Source organism: Suncus etruscus, chromosome 17 (assembly GCF_024139225.1).
Source record: "Suncus etruscus isolate mSunEtr1 chromosome 17, mSunEtr1.pri.cur, whole genome shotgun sequence".
Lineage (NCBI taxonomy): Eukaryota > Metazoa > Chordata > Mammalia > Eulipotyphla > Soricidae > Suncus > Suncus etruscus.
In genome coordinates, this window is record NC_064864.1 from 3,644,173 (window position 1) to 3,662,569 (window position 18,397).

The 18,397-nt window shown below is 35.8% G+C and overlaps 1 protein-coding gene and 1 pseudogene across 1 annotated transcript in view; one reads left to right on the forward strand and one right to left on the reverse strand.

The window, feature by feature from the left end:
* The window catches only part of CTNNA3 (catenin alpha 3), a 1,601,008-nt gene that overhangs the window by 1,531,370 nt on the left and 51,241 nt on the right, over positions 1–18,397 (forward strand). The window contains exon 16 of the mRNA XM_049790484.1: positions 15,449–15,554. Coding sequence (XP_049646441.1) covers positions 15,449–15,554 — 106 coding nt within the window. The remainder of the gene's footprint in view (positions 1–15,448; positions 15,555–18,397) is intronic.
* Positions 4,376–4,479, reverse strand: LOC125995648 (uncharacterized; annotated as a pseudogene).

Here is an 18,397-nt window from a genome sequence, read left to right on the forward strand (position 1 = left end):
ACCCCTGAAGTTTCCTGTCACAGGACTGACTCTAGGCTCCAGGCAAATTAGTTTGTTCAATTCAAGTCATCGTCTGTAGTGGCAATACACCTCCATTCCTCACATAGTCTCTGTTGTTGGTATCATGCTTCTGTATTAAAGATCCTGGAGTCTGCATCTCCCATATTGCAGTCGGGGAGGTGCAGAGCATCCTCTCGTTTCACCTCACACTTAAGGGGGACTAGAGAGAACCATGTCCTGTAGAGCAGGTCATTGTTGCTGTCAAGTCTTCTCAGTGTAAACGGAAGTCTCTTTTTAAGAGGTCGATGTCAGACCCTTGGTAGTGTCTTTCCTGGTAGAGGACTGCTTCCAGCTGTTGCTGTAAAAGACCTTGGATGTTTCGTAGTTAGCTTGCCTGGTTCCGGCCTGAATGGAGAATGCCCATTCTTCTGAGGCCTGTGCCAGGTCATTATATCAATGTTCAGGGTGTAAGGTACCTTGTACTGAGATTTATTAGATAAGAACTTATCTGTATGTATGATGTTTTCCCATTTTAATGTGTCTATGCAAACAATAATCGATGCCATGGGGCGTTATTGGTGCATCTAGAGGCACTAGGAACAAGACCAGCAATTTCCATGACATAGTTCAATCATAGGCATCAAACTGGGGGACAGTTCCACCAACAATCCTTACTGAACAGTTTACAAAGAAAAGACAAGATGAAAAGTGAATAGAAACATCATGGTAGAAGACTATATAGAGTGTTACATCAGCTAAAGAAAATACCATTAAACTATTCAAAAGATATATGTGTTCAATTTATGTCCTTCTAAATAGTTCTGGGATTTGTTACATATACTGTATGTTTTAGGTCAGAGATTAGAACTATGTGTTACTGAAGTTAAGAAGGGTAAATCTGGGGTACTGATGGTTGGAAGGAGCAAGTGTTCGCGGGGGCACTAGCCCCCACGCGGTTTGCAAAATGTAGACTGGTATGAAATTACCAGTGACAGACTGAGTATAACTAAGCAGCTATCTGCCACCCACCAAATCAAACTCCACCCCCTAAGCCCCACCCTAGGCCTGTCCATGCCGGCTAAAAATCCTGCTCCGGGAAGGGAGGTAGACCCTCCCAAGCCCGGAGTTCAGGGATTTGCTCCCCACCCTAGGCCAGGGACCCGGCCCGGCCCGGCCTGGGAGTGGGGAAAACCCCGGGTGCCCCATCAGCTCCTCCCAGGAACCCACCTGGAGATCCGGAGGAATGGGGGAGGGGGCTCGGTTGACCCCGATCCAAGCCCCCTACCCTAGGCTGGACCATGCGGCCGCTGGCATATGGGGGGGCCTGCCAGCTGCCTGTCCATGCCGGCTAAAAATCCTGCTCCGGGAAGGGAGGGAGACCCTCCCAAGCCCCCAATAGCAACTCTTAAATTTGCCCAGTGAACAATGTTCGCAATACTATAGAATAATTCTAAATATAAAATTGGGTGAGAAAATTGGGCAATTTAGCAGTAAGTTAACATAGGGAGCACATTTTGATTAGAATATGTGTTACAAGTACAAAATTATACGAGATATAGTAAAAGGTTCATATTTAGGAAGAACTGAATAATATTGTCTATCTGTTTTACAAGACAAAATTAAAATATCTAGCTAGTTAATTTCTGCCTACAAGGTAAAAAAAAAACTTACTAAAAAATGTTTCCATACTTCTACTGCTTTAATCTAAATGTTTACTGATTTTAGATCTTAAAGGGACACTATTAAATCAGCATATATTTCAATCTGTATAGAATTTGTTGCGACATAAGCAGTTTAAGAAAATAAGAGGGGGCCGGCGAGGTGGCGCTAGAGGTAAGATGTCTGCCTTGTAAGCGCTAGCCAAGGAAGGACCAGGGTTCGATCTCCCGGCGTCCCATATGGTCCCCCACAGCCAGAGGCAATTTCTGAGCCCTTAGTCAGGAGTAATCCCTGAGTATCAAACGAGTGTGCCCCCCCCAAAAAAAAAGAAAGAAAATAAGGGAATTTGAAGAAGAAAGAAGAGGAAAAAGAATATATTTTAGATCTTTTGAGAAAATTTTTTTTGTATTTAAGAGACTCTCTACTTCTAACACAATGCCCGCTCAGCCCCAACACTCACACAAGCAACAACAGCAGCAAAAATAATAACTGAATATTCCCCAGATGGGTTCATTCCCCCAAAAATATCTAGTAGATCCATGTTTCAAAATAAATGCAACATTGAGCATGAAAGATGATCATCATGTACAAACTAAATCTTATGTAATTTCCATTTTTTATAATAGATCATTTACATGGTGACAACTTTCAAACAAAAAATAGAATTGGTCTTCTGCCCAAGCAGAGTATATGTCTTATAATTTCAGCTGTGTTGGTAAAGAGCCTTGATAATTTCCCAATTTTTTTCACCTTCTTCATGAAATCCAAACTTTCATGTGATGAAAACAGACTTTGTTGCTAAAATGGGAAAAAGAACAAGAAGTAATAAAAGAACAAACACACACTTACACATAAACACACAACACTATTTATTCCTTTTAGGAGTGTATACAAAAATAAACTTTTTAGTTCATAAAATCTTATTTTCTCTTTCTTATATGCCCATATAGAATATATATTGTAGGGACCTTGCACCAATATGAATTTGCATAACTGGATTTTGGACATTGAGTGGGAGTGATTTTTTTGAATTTTTCTCTGATTCAAAATGTCTCTGTTAGATATCAATTCTCTTTCTGTATCTAAATGTAATACATCAAACAAATGTTTCTAAGATATTACAATGTTGTTATATGATCTATGACATACGGCAAGAGAAACTTATGTAAAATACATATATGTATTCAGAATAATAGGTTCTGTATTTCGCAAGTTTCCTCCTAATATAAAGGAATTACTGGAATGATTGTTAGCTAGTATTTAGTAGCTGATTTTTAAAGAGTTTTCTAAGGTTTGCAAAGCTTGAGGATGACATTTTTTTTTAAAGTAACATCCAGGGGGAGTGGTTACTAATTAAATTTTCATGTTTGAATAGTAAGGCAATATGTCCTAGCTTAAGTCTTGTACTTCTCTTTATCTTATTGCCAGTTGTTTCTGTGGTGATTAATTTGCTTTTCTATTTTGTATCTAATGACAGTATTACAAGTAAGAAATTCTGATTGTGCCCTGGTGGAGCTAAATCATTCATCTTAAGACACTTAAACAAGAAAAAAGATGTGTCACTAAGTATAAATCAACTCTCGAAAAGCCGTTAAAAGCAACCTTGAGTAACAATAAAGTTATATATATATGATTGCATTAGCTAAAATTTCAACATTGCAGTGAAATTGTATATGGATCCTGTACAAACATAGCACCAAAATTCACTTGAAACTTTTTAAGTAATAAAATTAAAAGTGACAACTACACAGAGTTCATAGACTTATGTATACCTATGTACATACAAATGTATATACATATATATTGCCTATTCAACAATATTACTAGAAGGATATATGGTGCTATATTATTTGTACATATAAAAACTAAGTTTATCAAAGGGAAATAAATACCATCTGACAATAACTACGATTTTAAAATAGTATGGCAGATGGTAAATACCACACAATTATGGGTAAAAGGATAAGGAAAGAAAATATAGCATTTTCCAAGCAATTAATAAGTGTCAAATTTATACAGGTATACAATTTATATGATCCTACCATTGGTAAAATATCTTTATTATTTCCAGAAGAAAAAATCAATCCTAGAGCACTATACTTCAAACTTTGTACTGAGAGACAGACTAGAATATTTATTTGAAACTCATAACCACTTCTCTCTATCATAATAGCTCATTTGGTTAATATAAACAAACGAAATAATTATAACTAAAGTGAAGAGTTTTAGGTACTATTTATGTTATAAAAAACATCAAAATGGAATATCTCTAGGAAAACCCATTGCATTCAAAGAAGTAGATCAAACACTTCTAAAATTCATTTGAAACAATAAAAGTCAAATAATATTAAAAGAAACCCTTAGGATAAAGAAGATGGGAGCCATCACTTTCTGCAACTTTAAATTTTATTATAAAGCAATTGTCATCGAAATAAAAAAAAAAACAGCAACAAGAACAAACAGTGCTAGCATGAATGTGGGGAGAAAAAAAACTCTAATTACTGCTGGTGTCATCAAAGTCAGCCTTTATAGGTAGAACATTTATATTTATATTTCTTATATTTATATTTATATTTATTTTTTATTTATTTATTTTTATTTATTTTATTTTATTTATATTTATTTTATTTATATTTATTTATTATATATAAATATATATAATATAAATATTATTTATATTTTTTTTTTTTTTTTTTTTTTTTTTTTTTTTTTTTTAATATGTGTCCCACCATTTTTTTTTTTTTTTGGTGCCTTTACTGTACCTCCTCATTCTATACAGTCAGTGTAAAGCACACAGCCTGTGGTAAGAATTGGGAGGCCTTATCTTATCTTTTATTTATTTTATTTTTTTTTCTTTTTCTTCAAGGCAAATTAAAGTTGTTTTTTTTTGTTTGTTTGTTTGTTTGTTTTGTTTTGTTTTTGTTTTTTTTTAAAATAAGAATTCATTTAAAGGACAAAATTAATTAACATAATGAGGCAAACCAACACAACACGATATAACAACACAACATAACATATAATATAATTGCTATAATAATAATACATATAAGTCAAAAAAAGCCTCCGACCAAAAAAAAAAAAAAAAAAAACCACAATTTTTTTTTTTTTTTTTCATAATGGCTTACATATCTTTCACTATAATATTCCGGATACCTATTCACATTGAATCAGGGGAATACCCATCACCTAATATGTCCTCTTCCCACTCAAAAATCAAATATGCTGAAAATAGGCAAAGTCCTTTCTAGAAGCTTCCAACCTCAGTTTGAGAGAGGATGTGAAAAAAGTAATTAAAATACCACAACAATACCAAAAAAAATATCAAATTAAATAACCGATAAGCACTACAGCAATAAAGGCAAACACCACACAGTAGTCTCGGTTCTGAAATCCAATCATACTCAAGTACAAAAAGAAAGAAAAAGACTAAACAAAATAAAATAAAATAATATTGGAGACATCAACCGTAATCTCCACACCAAAATAAAGATGTCAATGTTCTAGGTGTTTCAGAAAAGTGCTACCATTCTGTGTTTTTCTTTTGTCCTCTGACTTACTTCGTTTAACATAACATGATCTAGGTCCATCCACGTTGCTGCAAAGTCTGTGATTGTATCATTTCTAACTGCCATGTAATATTCCATTGTATATATGTACCACATCTTAATGATCCATTCATCTGTTGTTGGGCATCGAGGTTGTTTCCAAGATTTGGCTATTATACTGAGTGCTGCAATAAATAGTGGGGTGCATACGTATTTTGGAATGAATGTCCTTCCATCTTGGGGATATATGCCTAGAAGAGCAATTGCTGGGTCAAATGGCAGCTCAATTCTGAGTTCTTTGAGCACTCTCCAGACTTTTCTCCATAGATGTTGGACCAAGGGGCATTCCCACCAGCAATGAATGAGAGTTCCTTTCATACCACATCCTCTCCAACAAAGGTTGTTCCCAGTATTTTTGATGTGAGCCAACCTCACTGGTGTGAGGTGGTATCTCATTGTTGTCTTGATTTGGATCTCCCTGATGATGAGTGAAGGTGAGCATGTTTTCATGTATTTGTTGGCCATCCTTCTCTCTTCCTCAGAGAAATGTCTATTCATTTCGTCTCCCCATTTTTTTATGGCTTCGTTTGGTTTTGAAGGGCTCAGGTTTCTGAGCGCTTTGTATGTTCTAGATATCAGCCCTTTATCTGATATATCAGGTGAAAAAATTTTTTCCCATTCTGTTAGCTGTCTTCTTGCTTTAAGTAGGGTTTCTTTTGACATGCAGAAGCTTTTTAGTTTAATATAGTCCCATTTGTTTATAGTTGATGCTAACGTTCTTGCCATTGGTGCTCCATTCTCAAAGACCCTTTTGATATAAAGGTCTTCGAGTGTTCTGCCTATTTTATTCTCGATAAACTTTATAGATTCAGGTCTGATTTCCAGATCTTTGATCCATTTTGAGTTGACTTTTGTATAAGGAGTGAGATATGGGACGATTTTCACTTTCGTGCATATGAGTTTCCAGTTGTACCAACACCATTTGTTGAATAGGCTTTCTTTGTTCCATTTCATATTCTTGCCTCTTTTATCAAATATTAATTGGCTATATATCTGGGGGTTTATGTCTGGGAATTCTGTTCTAATCCACTGGTCTGAGGTCCTGTCTCTGTTCCAGTACCATGCTGTTTTTAATACTATAGCTTTATAGTATAGTTTCAAGTTAGGTAAGGAGATGCCTCCCAACTTCTCATTTTTCAGAATGTGTTTAGCTATCCTGGGTCTTTTATGGTTCCAAATGAATTTTATAATTGATTGTTCTATTTCTTTAAAAAATTGTGTCTGGATTTGGATAGGAATTGCATTAAATCTATATAGCAGTTTGGGCAAAATAGTCATTTTGACTATGTTAATTCTACCTATCCATGAGGATGGGATGTTCTTCCATTTCTTTAGATCGTCTTCAATTTCTTTCTGAAGTGTTTTGAAGTTTCCCTGGTATAGATCTTTCACTTCTCTTGTAAGATTGATTCCTAGGTATTTGATATTTTTTGATACTATCTTAAATGGAATTGTATTTTTAATCTCTCTCTCCTCAACTTCATTGTTTGTATATAAAAACGCTACTGTCTTTTGTGTATTGACTTTGTATCCAGCCACTTTACTGTATTGGTTGATTGTTTCTAGGAGTTTTTCTGTGGATTCTTTAGGGTTTTTGATGTATATCATCATATCATCAGCAAATAGAGCTAGCTTGTGTTCCTCTTTCCCTACTTGAATTCCTTTGATTCCCTTCTCTTGTCGGATTGCTATTGCTAAGACTTCTAAGGTTATATTGAATAAGAGTGGAGAGAGTGGACAGCCTTGCCTAGTTCCTGACCTTAGTGGGAATGCCTCTAGTTTCTCACCATTAAGTATAATGTTGGCTGTAGGCTTTTCATAAATAGCTGTAACTATCTTAAGGAAGGTGCCTTCTAACCCTATTTTGCTAAGTGTCTTTAACATGAACGGATGTTGGATTTTGTCAAACGCCTTCTCTGCATCGATTGATATGATCATGTGGTTTTTGTCCTTCATATTGTTGATGTGGTGTATAATGTTAATTGATTTGCGTATGTTGAACCAACCTTGCATTCCTGGGATGAATCCCACTTGATCGTGATGTATGATTTTTTTGATGAGGTGTTGGATTCGGTTTGCTAAGATTTTGTTAAGTATCTTTGCATCAATGTTCATTAGTGAGATTGGTCTGTAGTTTTCTTTTTTGGTGGTGTCTTTGCCTTCTTTAGGAATAAGTGTGATATTAGCCTCATAAAAGGAGTTGGGGAGGATTCCTGTTTTTTCTATGGTTTTGAAAAGTCTATGGAACAGTGGTAATAAGTCTTCTTGAAATGTTTGATAGAATTCACCTGTAAATCCATCTGGGCCTGGGCATTTATTCTTAGGGAGTCTTTTAATTACGTCTTCAATTTCCTCTGAAGTGATTGGACTGTTTAGAGTCTCTAGGTCTTCCTTTTCCAGTCTTGGAAGAGGGTGTTCGTCCAAGAATCTGTCAATTTCTGGTGGGTTCTCTAGCCTAATTGAATATAGTTGTTCATAATATGATCTCATGATACGTTGTATTTCTTGGGGTTCTGTTGTAATCTCTCCCCTTTCATTCGTGATCCTAGTGATTTGGGTGTTTTCCCTCTTTTTTTTGGTAAGTTTTGCCAATGGTTTGTCTATCTTATTTATTTTTTCGAAAAACCAACTCCTGGTCTCATTGATTTTTTGTATTGTTTTCTTAGTCTCTATGTTGTTTATTTCTGCTCTGGTTTTTATGATTTCTTGCCTTCTGGTTGTGGTTGGATTTCTCTGTTGCTGTTGTTCCAATTCTTTGAGGTGATCTTTTAAACTGTTAGTTTTGTTATTTTCCTGTTTCTTAACATAGGCCTGTAATGCTATAAGTTTCCCCCTAAGTACTGCTTTTGCTGTATCCCATAAATTCTGACATGTTGTCTCTTCATTGTCATTCGTCTCAAGGAATCTTTTTATTTCCTCCTTGAGTTGTTCTTTGATCCAGCTGTTGTTAAGCAGTATGTTGTTCAATCTCCATGTATTAGTTTTCCTCCATTGCTTCTTTTTAGCATCAATTATAAGTTCTGTTGCATAGTGATCTGAAAGGGTACTTCTAATGATCCTTACCTTTGTGATCTTATATAGGTTGGCTTTGTATCCTAAGACATGATCTATTCTGGAGAAAGTTCCATGTGGGTTTGAGAAGAATGTGTATTCTACTTTCTGGGGATGGAGGGCTCTATATAAGTCTATTAGCCCTAATTCTTCTAATTTTTCATTTAGAGCTCTTATTTCTTTACTATTTTTCTGTTTGGAGGATCTGTCCAGTGGTGTTAGTGGAGTGTTGAGGTCTCCTACTATTATCACAATTCCCTTCATGTGTTTCTCTAGGTTTGTCAGTAGTTGCCTCACATATTTTGGTGAATTTACATTAGGTGCATAGATATTGACCAGGGTTAGCATTTCTTGATCTAATGTTCCCCTGATCAGTAAGTAGTGCCCCTCCTTGTCTCTGATCACTTTCTTGAGGTTGAATACAATTTGGTCCGATATAAGAATGGCTGTCCCTGCTCTTTTTTGTTTTCCATTGGCCTGAATAATTACTTTCCATCCTTTAATTCTAAGCCTGTGCTTATCCTGTAACTGTAGATGTGTTTCTTGCAGACAGCAGAAGTCCGGTTTATTTTTCCTAACCCAGTTCTCTACTATGTGTCTTTTAATTGGAGAGTTTAGTCCATTAACATTTAGGGAAATTATTGATAGAGAGGACTGTTGTGCAGTTGTATTGTGTGGAGTGGTTGTTGTTACAATCGGGGGTTTGGATCTTGTAATTCGTCTCTAAGTAAGTCGCTTAGGATCGGCTTAGTTTGCACAAATAGTTCAAGTTCGTTCATATTTGTGAATGTTTTTAGTCTACCCTCCCATATGAATGATAGTTTTGCTGGGTATTGGACCCTGGGTTGGAAATTTCTTTCACTCAGTCGTTTAAATACGTCATTCCACTGTCTTCTTGCTTGAATTATTTCAAATGGGAGATCTGGTTTGATTCTTATATCCTTTCCTTTGTACTTGAGGTTTTTTTTCTCCCTTATTGCTTTCAGGAGTTCCTCTTTCTCTTTGTTTTTCGCCATTTGGATTATTATGTGTCTTGGTGTGGGTTTATTAGGGTCTACTTTATTAGGGACTCTCTTGACTTCTTGGATTTGTCCTAAATTGTCTTTCCAGAGGGTGGGAAAGTTCTCTGTTATTATCTCCCTGACTACTTGTTCTTCCCCCTTCCCTATTTCCTCCCCTTCTGGTATACCCACAATTCTTAGATTGTTTCTTTTGTCCTTGTTCATGAGATATTGGATTTTTCCTTCCAGTGCTTTGCCTTTTATTTCTTTGTTGGTTTCTTGATCATTTTTATATTGCAGTTTTCCTTCGAGTTCATCGATGTGCTTTTCCAACTCTTTGGTTCTACTCGTAAGGCTTGTTATTTTGTCTTTTAAATCCTTCACTTCTTTTTGTATGGAATCTCTCATGTTCTTTAACATTTCTTCTTTAATTTGGTTGAGTCGTTCGTCCATGAATTTCTTATACTCGGTTGCTAGGGTTTCTTTCATTCTGTTTAGTAATTCTTGCATTTCCTTCCTCATGGCCGCTTTTAGGTCTTCTTCCCATGAATCTGTGCGTTTTGGTGGGCTTGGAAACTTGATAGGGCTTGTCATGTTGTCTTCAGTTATAAGGGATCTCCTTGATTTACGCATAATTCTTTGTATTTAATGATATGTTTTGGAGTGCTATGACTTCTAAATTCGGCCTGCTTTGGTCTCCTTCCTGAAGGTTTTTCTAGCGGGGCTCACGCCTCCCCAGCCGGCCCTCAGGCGTCTCTGGGGGGCGGGGCACGACCTAACGCCAAGCAAAAGGAGAGAAACTCACTCAGGCCTCCCCGGCCGGCCCTCAGGCGTCTCTGGAGGGAGGGGCACGTCCAAACGCCAAGCAAAAGGAGAGAAACTCACTCAAGCCTCCCCGGCCGGCCCTCAGGCGTCTCTGGGGGGAGGGGCACGACCAAACGCCAAGCAAAAAGTCAGAAACTCACTCAGGCCTCCCCGGCCGGCACTCAGGCGTCTCTGGAGGGAGGGGCACGACCCAAATATTATTTATATTTATATTTACATTTATATTTCTTATATTTATATTTCTTAAAAAAATGTAAGTGAGCTCCTATATGATCCAGCAATAACACTCCTTGGATATACCATAGGCAAATAAAAACACAACAAAAAAATTCTCTATGCACTCCTATGTCCATTGCAGCTCTATTTACAATAGCCAGAATCTGGAAACAACCCAAAATGTCCAACAATTTAGTGGCTAAAGAACTGGTACATACACATTATGGAATACTATGCAGCCATCAAGAAAATCAAGTCATGGAATTTGCCTATACATGAAGGGCATGGAGACTATTATATGGAGTGAACTGAATCAGAGGGAGAGAGAGAGAAACAGAATAATCTCACTCATCTGTGGAATTAAAAAACTGAAAGACACTATGATAATAGAAACTAGAGACAATAAAAATGAGGGCCAGAAGGACCAGTCCATGATATGAAGCTTGCCACAAAAAGTGTAGACAGCAGTTAGTGAAATAACTATACTAAAAACTACAAGGGGCCGGCGAGGTGGCGCTAGAGGCAAGGTGTCTGCCTTGTAAGCGCTAGCCAAGGAAAGGACCACGGTTCGATACCCCGGTGTCCCATATGGTCCGCCCAAGCCAGGGGCAATTTCTGAGCGTGTAGCCAGAAATAACCCCTGAGCATCAAACGGGTGTGACCCAAAAAACCAAAAAAAAAAAAAAAAAAACAAAACAAAACAAAAAAAACTACAAGACAATGATAGTAAGAGAGTGAAATAGAATGCCTGTCTCAGAGTCAGGAGGGTGTGAGATGAGGAAGTGTGGTCTTAGGTGGCGGAAAAGTCGCACTGGTGAATGGTGTTCTATGACAGAAACTCAACTATGAACATGTTTGCAACATTGGTTCTTAAAGAATTATTTTAGAAATGCAATATGTCATACAAGATGGAATATGTGATATCTTATTTAGATTTAGAAAATAATATTCAGAGAGGTAAAGAGGTAAGAATATACATATATACACATATATTTATATACACTAAAATGTACTAGTGCATCAAAAATCTCAGAATTATAGGTTTCTGCTACCATTTTAAACATTCACCATGATTCTAAAATATATATAATGAAGAATATGTTTTTTCACTGAGACTATAAATCTTATTTCAATTTCTTCTTGTAGATGTGGGGAGATAAACTGATGAGCCTTTACCCTTGAGCTAAATATAACATTTATATTATAATTTAATCTTAATATGCTTCTTAGATGATATAGAACATTTAGTAAATCATATTTGCAAGACTCCTTGAGTTCAAATTACATGACCAACATTTGTTATAATGTAACTTGGAAAAAATAAGTGTAACTTGACTAAGAATGACTTCTCTCTTCCTCTCTGTGATATGGATAGTTCTTAATTCATAAGATTACTGTGGTATCAAATTCATTTCTATATGGAAAAGTACCCAATTTGTATAAAGTTCTGAATGTAGTAACTACTATGATAGGACAAAATCTATTAAATGAGTACCAATTCTATTATTGTCTCTCTCTATATATTTATATATATACATATATTTGTGTGTATATCAAGCATAATAGGTTTAAAAAAACAATTTTGATTTTGAGAAATTTTTATAAGGCATCAGATATAATTCTAGGATTAAAGTTTTTTGTTTTGCATGTCATCACCCCAGTTTTATCTCTAGCACCATGTTCCCCTGAGTACCATCAGATGTGATCAATGGACAGAGACAGAAGTAAATTCCAAGCACTTCTGAAGGTTATACAAATTCTAAAAATATAAATAAAAAATAAATAAATTGTACACTAGGAGTACAAAATATATACAAAATATATAAATAAGGACAAGATATTTAGTACAGAGGCACATGCTATGCATATGGCTGGACACAGATCAATCCCAGAAACCTCATGGTTTCCTGATATAGACATAGGGTCTAGGTGGAAAAAAAATAAGTCCTGGCACCACAGGGCACAAACACCAATACATTCTTCAAGAACCTACATGACCAACTGGACCTATTGGTTGTGAATCAATGGGAAAGGCCTCCAAGCTTCCTGTATACCCCATTGGGGATATTCCCTGCAAAACAAACAAACAAAAAGGATAACTAAAATGCTAGAAGATGGAAACTATCAAATTACTTCATAGTATTATCTGTATCTTAACAGCTTATATATTCTGGACAGGTTCCTACTTATCTGAGTTCTGGCTAGTTATCTACATAAGCTTCTTGTAATAAAAGTTAATGATAAATAAAACAGAAACAGGAAGGGAGATCTAGATACTATCAATGAGGGAGATCTAGATACTATCAATGAGATGAGGATAGAGAGATGATATGTCATGGTTGGGACAGTGTCAACAATAGTTGGAACTCAAATTTCATTTCATACTTACTCTTTCACTTCTTTGATTTGTTCTTAATTTTGACAATATCTGGAGGCCTCAGGGCCCATTTTGAACTTTGCATGGGCTCATTCCTGGGCATACTCCAGAGAATAAATGATGTTGGCAATGGAATCCAGACTTCTGAATTCAAAGCTTATATTCTATCCTTAGTTTATAATATCTCCCTAGCCTCACCTTTTCTTATCTTAATAAAACTTTCTGGGACTGTAGCAATAGTATAACCAGTAGATCATTACTTTGCAGTTGGCCAATTCACAAACATTCCATATGGTTCCAAAAGTACCATCAGAGAGTAATTCCTGAGCACTGTTAGGTGAGGCCCAAACTCCAAGACCAGAACAAAGGAAGCAAAAACTAAAATTTCTGTGGCACCAACATCATCAGATTGTGTCAGCCTTTCCTATTAGAATTTGAACATAAGTTGTGATAATGAAATAGCAAATGCCCAATTCAAGGCTGATCTTCTTTGGAGAGAAATTTTATTATTATGGAAACTTTTATTCACTTAAGTGTTCTAGTTTCGAGTTTCTTGAAAAAAATTCAATATCTGATCCTTTTCTCTGCATATCTCTTTCTATAATACCCGACTTCAGTGATATAAGTGATTTGCTGACAGGAAAGACTGAGAACCCATTACGAAAATGAAAGCTGCAAACAACCGTTGACTGCATTTTTTCAGTTTAAAAAGCTTTTATTACATAGAACATTTTTAGGCTAAAAATGTTAAAATTTATCATAGTAGTGGTAATTGTGTCTTCCTTTGGAAGCTTGGCATGATAGGAGATAATTTGCAAAATGTGTATTCTGTTTGGCACTCAGTAAAAGCTTGCCAGACAGGCAATACATTTAATTAGGATTGTGAGAAAGAGAATAACTGTGTTATGGCATGATATCTTAATGTTACTTTTAAGTTCTAAATATCTTTAGGATAGGGGTTTATAACAAGGTAGGAATTTAAAGCTATAAGCAATATTCTCCTTGAAGAAAATCTTTAGTTTCAATGTCATGCATGTTTTGCCTAATTTTTCTTCTACATACCTTATAAGTTTAGGTCTGATATTAAGGTTTTTAATCTTTTTTGTTTTGACCTTTGTGCATGATGTTAGATAGAGGTCTGAGTTTGCTTTTTTGCATATGGCTGACCAGTAGCTGACTATGGCTGAAACCGAATTATGAGTATGGTTATAACCATTTTGTTTAACTAACGTATTTATTTAAAAATTTGATAAATATCAGGAACATGCAAAGAAAAAAATAAAAATAGTATCCCTTTTATTGATGCAGGTTGTGTGTGTGTTGAGGTGAACACCTGGATATATTCTTGGGTTCTGCACTCAGGGATCACACTTGGTGATGAGGGAACAATATGGGGTAATAGTGATAGAACATGAATTGTGTGCATGAAGGGCAAGAAACTTACCTCTCTCTGGCCTCAATCCAGGATGTTTTCTATGGAGAAATATATCATTTTGGAGGATGGTACATTACCTGCTCTCCTCAAAATATAACTTATTGTTTAAGCTAAGACAGTATTGACTTTCTTCTTAGAAACAACCTTTGTGCATTGTTTAGACCTTGCAAATTGATGCATTGCCTTTCAGTAGCCTAGACAGCTTTATTTAAGTTTAACTTTCTCTGGAGGTCCATAGAAATAATAAAATGCAATTTCTTCCATGAACAGAACCATTTACATTACATCGAGGCATGCCTGATGTATGAAATAAATTTGATAAGAGCAACTTAAATGCAATGTTTAATGTTGAATTTTTTTAAGCAAAATTGGAAAGCAATATGTGTCAGCAGATTCACAGAAAATTATGATGGCCATGTCCTGAACTAGGTTTCATTGTTAAACCGGTTATTTCCTTTAGACAGAAAATCTTATATATATCAATTTAAAAAGCAGCATGGTAAAGTGTGGTGGAAGAGTCATTTAGACACACAGCCGTGGCATGATGGTGTTTAGATTTGTATATATAAAATCTTTTGATCTTTTAACTTTGCATCAACATTATGCCTTTCATTACTACATGCCTCCTCAGTGAAGGTTTTCTTCCAGTGATAAATCTGACAAGATTTAACATCAAATTAATTTGAAATGTACAGGAACCATAGACAATTGCATTCATTCATTCTCTCTCTCACTTCACTCGAATGTTGGGCTATTGGAATATATTTAACTATCTCCATTCTTCCTCCTTCCTCATCTCCTTCACAGGAAGCATCTGAAGCAATTTGTTTAGTGATAAGTGTTTTCTTCCAAATCCCCAGAGCACCACAACCACCAACCTGAGAGAAATAACCTAACTTAAACACTGAATAATCAAGACTGTGTGTCTCCAGCCATATTGGCTGGAGTGGGCCTGGGTTCTTGAGCACCACTATTAGGAAAAAAAAAAAAAAACCTCAAATCCATCCCCACATATAGAAACTGCCTCATTCTTTGGAATTAATATCAAATAGAATCGACCTCCTGACAGTGTTTTCTGTGTGTTCCTCTCTTTCCTCGCTCTTCTGCCATTTTATAATTTAATACTAGAATCTGATAGAAACTATCTAAAATTAAAATATGTAAAGTCTATGGCAAGGACTTTGGAGTATAATTCTATGAGTGTATTTTACATATCTGTCTGTGTATTTTATTTAGCATAAACCACAGCAACTAACACATATCTTGTTTTTACTTTAAGGGGCAAAGGACCACTAAAGCACACAACTGATGTCATCTATGCAGCTAAAATGATATCTGAATCAGGATCAAGGATGGATGTTCTTGCCCGGCAGATAGCCAACCAGGTGAGTTCTCTACAAAGGATATGATGGAATTTCATGCTAAAAATTAGCTCAGTAAAACTTATAACATCAAAATTCAGTTGCACTATCTATGTTTGTTTTAATGCTCTTAGCTATTTGCTCAACAATTACTCCTGGTCATATTCAGGGATCCAAATATGGTACCAGTAATTGAACCAGGATTGCATGCATGCCAGGCAAGCTCCTTATCTTTTGTATTAATCCCCTAGTGCTTGAATTATTTTATAAATCGTATTGTGTAATTCTAGTACAGGTAGTAGGCTACTTATACTAAGGAATTTTAATTTCAACTAATCACTATTTATCTTACAATTTTATTCTTAGAATCCTGAATATATTACCGACTAAAAAAGTGTTAAATACAATTGGAAAAGTATTCTATTAAAAACTAAAAGATTTATAATTACCACCATCATCACTAATTATATGTTATTATTGGTCCTTTGGCAACCTATTTATTGGATTTTAAGTTCAAATTATTATAGACATCAAATCTTTGAAGAAATATCAATCCAAAAAGAAGTAGAAATCAGGAATAAAAATAAGAAAATGTACTTTAAAGTATTCCTTGAATATGTACATATTTTAAATATCCTTATTTTAATCACTTTAAACATTTCACTCAATTTTTCTTTTTTAGTATTCAGTAGTTAGAATTGACAATGCACTTGAGGAGTTGGAGCAATAGAACAGAAATTAGGGTGTTTGTCTTACATGTATCTGACTGAGGTTCAATCCCAAGCATCCCACTTGGTCCACCAAGCCCTGCCAGGAACAATTCTTGAGCACAGAGCCAAGAATGAGTCATAAGCACCACTACGTTGGCACTCCAAGAAAACAACAAAAAGAAGAAAGTTAACTCTATGATAATATAAGTCAAGCACTTCTCAAAATAAATGAGTGAAGCCACAATTTACCCCTAGTTTAATATATGTCATGAGTTAGAGACTAAATAAGCAAATCATTACCCCCTCTAGTTTTGGGGCCACAACTGGCAGCACTCAGTGGTGAATCTTTTGTCTATGCTTACTCTTTTGTTTGTTCGTTTGTTTGTTTTGGGTCACACCCAGTGGCGCTCAGGGATTACTCCTGAATCTGTGCTCAGAAATCACTCCTAGGAGGCTGCGGACCATCTGGGATTCTAGGATTCGACTTGGGTTGTTCCTGGCTTGGCCTCGTCAAGGCAAATGCCTTACCACTGTGCTATCTTTCTGGCCCCCCCACAGAATGATTTTTAAATAACTACTTTGACATTATATTATCAAACCTCTAGCGTGACCCCAGATTTCAATATTATCTTGTTTATTCTTTTTTTGTTTGTTTTTGTTTTTTTCCGGCCACACCTGTTTGATGCTCAGGGTTACTCCTGGCTAAGCGCTCAGAAATTGCCCCTGGCTTGGGGGGACCATATGGGACACTGGGGGATCAAACCACGGTCCTTCCTTTGCTAGCGCTTGCAAGGCAGACACCTTACCTCTAGCACCACCTGCTCCTATCTTGTTTATTCTTATCATTCATTATTTCTCAAGCATAATAATTGTTAAGATGGAGGCCGGAGAGGTGATGGAAGCACTAGGGTGTTTGGTTTGCACGCACTAACCTATTACAGACCCTGGTTTGATCCCCTAGCATTCCATATGGTCCCCCCAAGTCAGGAGCAATTTCTGAACACATAGCCAAAAGTAACTCCTGAGTGTCACCGGGTGTGGCCCAAAAACTAATAAACCAAAAATCAATTGTCAAAATGATGTTATGGTTTATAGATAGAATTTCTAAGACTATGTTGGTTAAATCCTGTATAGATTAAGATATATCACCGTTATACTGTGTATTTCTGATGGACAGAATACTGTTGACCAACACAGTCCTTAAACAATTGTCCCATAAAGAGAACAGCAATTTGGAGAAGTATCTCCATAGAAATCTAAGATTCCAGACTCTTCTGATTTCTATGCTATTCTTCTGATTTATTGTATAATTTATCATGTCATCAGCGATTTTTAATTATATAATCTGCATAATGCTTCATAAAGTGGAACAGTATAAAATACCAATTAGTTATAGAATTAATTTATCCCAAAGGAAAGAAAAGAGGAACCAAAATAAATTAACATCATGTAAAGTGGGTTTCTGAAAGAGGACAAATTAAGAAGTTTTCCAAATAAAAATAAGAAATTTAGGGTATAAAAGAAGCAAATACTAACAACGGGCATTATAATCACGCAAAATACCCAGTGAATTTTCTAAACAATTGGTAAAGCTTAATATACTCCTTCACTAAAATGTTGGCCAAAGAGAATATCCATATTATCAATTGAGTACTCCACACTCATCATAACAGTACAATTGAAATAGATGCTCAGTGCTAAACATGAAGTCAATATTAATTCAAGGAAAGACAGCATTTAAAAAAAAAAAACAGCGAATTGTTAGTCAAATCATATACAGTGCATTCAACTGTAACAAAATCATCTAAAAGTGTAATTTATACTGATATTTCAACAAACACTGTCAATGGCTGACATCATTTGAATTGCTTCCCTGCTATTATTATGGGCATCAACATTTTCTTTGTGATAAGACTATTAAATAGAAACATCTCAAGCATTCATTTAATCATACCAAAGTGATTTTTAAAAGTATAATTCATGGGGCCGGTGAGGTGCTGTTAGTAGGGATCTCAAACTCATGGCCCGCAGGCCGCAAAAGGCCCTACTTAAACATTTTGTGGCCCTGCCCTAGAGGAATCATTTTTTTGTTTTGTTTTGTTTTGTTTTAGTTGTTTGGGCCACACCCCCCAAAGTTCAAGGCTTACTACTGACTTT